Source organism: Oncorhynchus gorbuscha, linkage group LG12, assembly GCF_021184085.1.
Source record: "Oncorhynchus gorbuscha isolate QuinsamMale2020 ecotype Even-year linkage group LG12, OgorEven_v1.0, whole genome shotgun sequence".
NCBI classification, from domain to species: Eukaryota; Metazoa; Chordata; class Actinopteri; order Salmoniformes; family Salmonidae; genus Oncorhynchus; species Oncorhynchus gorbuscha.
Window position 1 is genome coordinate 8532397 of NC_060184.1, and position 5000 is coordinate 8537396.

General features: G+C 44.9%; 1 protein-coding gene across 1 annotated transcript in view; it reads right to left on the reverse strand.

Annotated features, from left to right (window-relative positions):
- LOC123990495 (regulator of G-protein signaling 6-like) overlaps positions 1-5000 on the reverse strand; it is a 142269-nt gene that overhangs the window by 33057 nt on the left and 104212 nt on the right. Inside the window, exon 6 of the mRNA XM_046291047.1 lies at positions 2373-2424. Coding sequence (XP_046147003.1) covers positions 2373-2424 — 52 coding nt within the window. The remainder of the gene's footprint in view (positions 1-2372; positions 2425-5000) is intronic.

The following is a 5000-nucleotide window of genomic DNA, read 5'->3' on the forward strand; positions in this document are numbered from 1 at the left end:
TGTTCTGAGAGCTGTCGTTATCTATAATGTTACCCTGGAGCTGATGAGTCTCCTGGTTGTGACTGTTCCGAGAGCTGTCGTTATCTATAATGTTACCCTGGAGCTGATGAGTCTCCTGGTTGTGACTGTTCTGAGAGCTGTCGTTATCTATAATGTTACCCTGGAGCTGATGAGTCTCCTGGTTGTGACTGTTCTGAGAGCTGTGATGGGGACACTATCCTATAGGATGAAGTGTCAGGATTTGTAGCCCCTATAGTCAATGGTGTAAAGTACGTCACAGTACTTCACAGTACCTCACAGTACCTCACAGTACTTCACAGTACCTCACAGTACTTCACAGTACCTCACAGTACCTCACAGTACTTCACAGTACCTCACAGTACCTCACAGTACCTCACAGTACCTCACAGTACTTCACAGTACCTCACAGTACCTCACAGTACCTCACAGTACCTCAGAGTACTTCACAGTACCTCCTCACAGTACTCACAGTACCTCACAGTACCTCACAGTACCTCACAGTACCTCACAGTACCTCACAGTACCTCACAGTACCTCACAGTACTTCACAGTACCTCACAGTACCTCACAGTACCTCACAGTACCTCAGAGTACTTCACAGTCACAGTACCTCACAGTACCTCAGAGTACTTCACAGTACCTCACAGTACCTCACAGTACTCACAGTACCTCACAGTACTTCACAGTACTTCACAGTACCTCACAGTACTTCACAGTACTTCACAGTACCTCACAGTACCTCACAGTACCTCACAGTACCTCAGAGTACTTCACAGTACCTCACAGTACCTCACAGTACTTCACAGTACCTCACAGTACCTCACAGTACCTCACAGTACCTCACAGTACCTCACAGTACCTCACAGTACCTCACAGTACCTCACAGTACTTCACAGTACCTCACAGTACCTCACAGTACTTCACAGTACCTCACAGTACCTCACAGTACTTCACAGTACTTCACAGTACCTCACAGTACTTCACAGTACTTCACAGTACACAGTACTTCAGCAGTTTTTTGGGGTATTTGTACTTCACTATTCATATTTTTTGACAACTTTAACTTTTACTCCACTACATTCCTAAAGAAAATAATGTACTTTATACTCCTTAAATTTCCCCCCGACACTCAAAAGTACTCATTACATTTTGAATGATTAGCAGAACAGGAAAATTGTCTAATTCACGCACTTATCAAGAGAACATCCCTGGTCATCCCTACTGCCTCAGATCTGGCAGACTCACTAAACAGAGAACATCCCTGGTCATCCCTACTGCCTCAGATCTGGAGGACTCACTAAACAGAGAACATCCCTGGTCATCCCTACTGCCTCAGATCTGGAGGACTCACTAAACAGAGAACATCCCTGGTCATCCCTACTGCCTCTGAGAACATAAACAGAGAACATCCCTGGTCATCTCTACTGCCTCAGATCTGGAGGACTCACTAAACAGAGAACATCCCTGGTCATCCCTACTGCCTCTGATCTGGAGGACTCACTAAACAGAGAACATCCCTGGGTCATCTGGCAGACCCTAAACAGAGAACATCCCTGGCCTCTCAGATCTGGAGGACTCACTAAACAGAGAATCCCTGGTCATCCCTGGTCACTCACTAAACAGAGAACATCCCTGCCTCTGTCTGGAGGACTCCCTGTCATCCCTCACTGCCTCAGATCTGGCAGACTCACTAAACAGAGAACATCCCTGGTCATCCCTACTGCCTCAGATCTGGAGGACTCACTAAACAGAGAACATCCCTGGTCATCCCTACTGCCTCAGATCTGGAGGACTCACTAAACAGAGAACATCCCTGGTCATCCCTACTCACTAAACAGAGAACTCCCTGATCTGGAGGACTCACTAAACAGAGAACATCCCTGGTCATCTCTACTGCCTCAGATCTGGAGGACTCACTAAACAGAGAACATCCCTGGTCATCCCTACTGCCTCAGATCTGGAGGACTCACTAAACAGAGAACATCCCTGGTCATCCCTACTGCCTCTGATCTGGAGGACTCACTAAACACACGTTTCATTTGTAAATGATGTCTGACTGTTGAAGTGTGCCCCTGGCTATCCATAAATGTTTTAAAAAATAAAATAATCAATTGTGCCTTCTGGGTCTCTTACTACAAGGAATTTGAAATGATTTATACTTTTACTTTTGATACCTAAGTATATTTTAGCAACTTTCACTCGAGTCATTTTCTGTTACAGTATTTCTTTCCCATCTCTACCTATAGTAAATGATTTACCATAGACGTAGACTTTCCAACCGTCACAGAGCATTGCTTTGAAAGGGGAATCTCTGTTCTTCTGTTCTAGTAATTCCATTTCTATGGACTTACCATAGTCTGTGTTCTCTGGCTCCCAGCAGTTAGAAGGCCAGAAATATGGAGCCTGGGAGTCATAAAGAGGGATGGAGAACGGAGAGAAGTTTAGATAGAGGAGTGAGGATGAAGGGAGGAATAGTTAGGAGAGGATTAGAAAGAAGTTAGGACGAAGAGAGGTGTGCAGAGAAGTCCTTATTGGTAAGCATGGGGACAATATTTGAATTATTTTCAGTTTGTAAAGATATATAGTTGATTCAACAGAAAGACATATATAGTAGACTGCTTTCCTAGAGGCACACGAGTGTCATGCTGTGAAAACTCCAGACATATTTTTTTTAAAGAGGCTGGCATGAAATTCATTTATTGCTATCGTGTAATCTGCACAGCGAGTGTAGTAGGCAGGAGTTGAAATGGCATTGTGTCGCATCCCAAATGACACACTATTCCCTGTGTAGTGCATTGCTTTTGACAAGGGCCCACACACCTCTGGTCAAATGTAGTGCACTATACAGTATAGGGAATAGATTGCCATATAGAACATACTCAGTGTTCTGTTTTTCCGAAGGTCTCTGAGCCTCCTGGGAATAAACATTATGTGGATTATACAGCAACTGATCCGAGATCAAATCCAATCAAACTTTTTTAGTCACATGCGCCGAATACAACAGGTGTAAGTTCACCTTACTGTGAAATGCTTACTGACAAGCCCTTAACCAAAAATGCAGTTTTAAGAAAACAGAGTTAAGAAAATATTTACTAAATGAATCAAATATATATATATATATATATATATATATATATATATATATATATATATATATATATATTTAAGCAACAAAATAAAATAACAAGAATGAGGCTATATACAGGGAGTACTGCTACCGAGTCACTGTGCGTGGGTAAAGGTTAGTCAAGGTAATTTGTACATGTAGGTAGGGATGAAGTGATTATGGGCTTGTAAGTAAGCATTTCACTGTAAGGTCGACACCTATTCTATTCGGCGCATGTGACTAATAAAGTTTGATTTGAATAGGAGAGAGTTCGGATCTCCATTTCCTGTAGTCCACGATCATCTCCTCTGTCTTGCTGACGTTGAGGGAGAGGTTGTTGTCCTGGCACCACACTGCCAGGTCTCTGACCTCCTCCCTTTAGGCTGTCTAGTTGTTGTCGGTGACCAGGCCTACCACCACTATGTCGTCAGCAAACTTAATGATGGTGTTGGAGTCGTGCTTGGCCACACAGTCGTAAGTGAACAGGGAGTACAGGAGGGGACTATGCACGCAACCATGAGGGGCCCCCGTGTTGAGGATCAGCGCGACAGATGTGTTGTTACCTACCCTCACCACCTCGGTGCAGCCTGTCAGGAAGTTCAAGATCCAGTTGCAGAGGGAGGTGTCTAGTCCCAGGTTCCTAAGCTTAGTGATGAGCTTTGAGGGTACTATGGTGTTGAACGCTGAGCTGTAGTCAATGAACAGCATTCTCACATAGGTTTTCCTTTTGTCCATGTGGGAAAGGTCAGTGTGGAGTGCGATTGAGATTGCATCATCTGTCGATCAGTTGCGGCGGTATGCAACTTGGAGTGGGTCTTGGGTTTCTGGGATAACAGTGTTGATGTGTGAGCCATGACCAGCCTTTCAAAGCACTTCATGGCTACCGACGAGTGCTAATCATTTAGGCAGGTTACCTTCCCTTCCTTGGGCACAGGGACTATGGGGGTCTGCCTGAAACAGGTTGGTATTACAGACTCAGTCAGGGAGAGGTTGAAAATGCCAGTGAAGACACTTGCCAGTTGGTCCGTGCATGCTTTGAGTACACGTTCTGTTAATCCATCTGGCCTTGTGAATGTTGACCTGTTTAAAGATCTTGCTCACATCGGCTACGGAGAGCATGATCACACAGTCATCCGGAACAGCTGGTGCTCTCATACATGCTTCAGTGTTGCTTGCCTCGAAGCGAGCATAGATGGCATTTAGCTCCTCTGGTAGGCTTGCGTTACTGGGCAGCTCGCGGATGGGTTTTCCTTTGTGTCCATAATAGTTTTCAAGCCCTGCCACATCCGACGAGCGTCAGAACCGGTGTAGTAGGATTCAATCTTAATCCTGTATTGACGCTTTGCTTGTTTGATGGTTCGTCTGAGGACATAGCAGGATTTCTTATAAGCGTCCGGATCAGTGTCACCATCCTTGAAAGCGACAGCTCTAGCCTTCAGCTCGGTGTGGATGTTGCCTGTAATCCATGGCTTCTGGTTGGGATATGTACGTACGGTCACTCTGGGGACGACGTCGTCGATGCACTTATTGATGAAGCCAGTGACTGAGATGGTATACTTCTCAATGCCATTGGATGAATCCAGTCTATCTGGCAAAACAGTCCTGTAGCGTAGCATGCGCGTCATCTGACCACTTCCTTCTTAAGCTGGTACTTCCTGCTTTAGTTTTTGCTTGTAAGCAGGAATCAGGAGAATAGAATTATGGTCAGATTTTCCAAGTGGAGGATGAGGAAGAGCTTTGTACGCGTCTCTGTGTGTGGAGTAAAGGTGGTCTATGATTGTTTCCCCTTTGGTTGCGCATTTAACATGTTGATAGAAATGAGGTAAAGTGGCTTGCGAAAGTATTCACCCCCTTGGCATTTTTCCTATTCTGT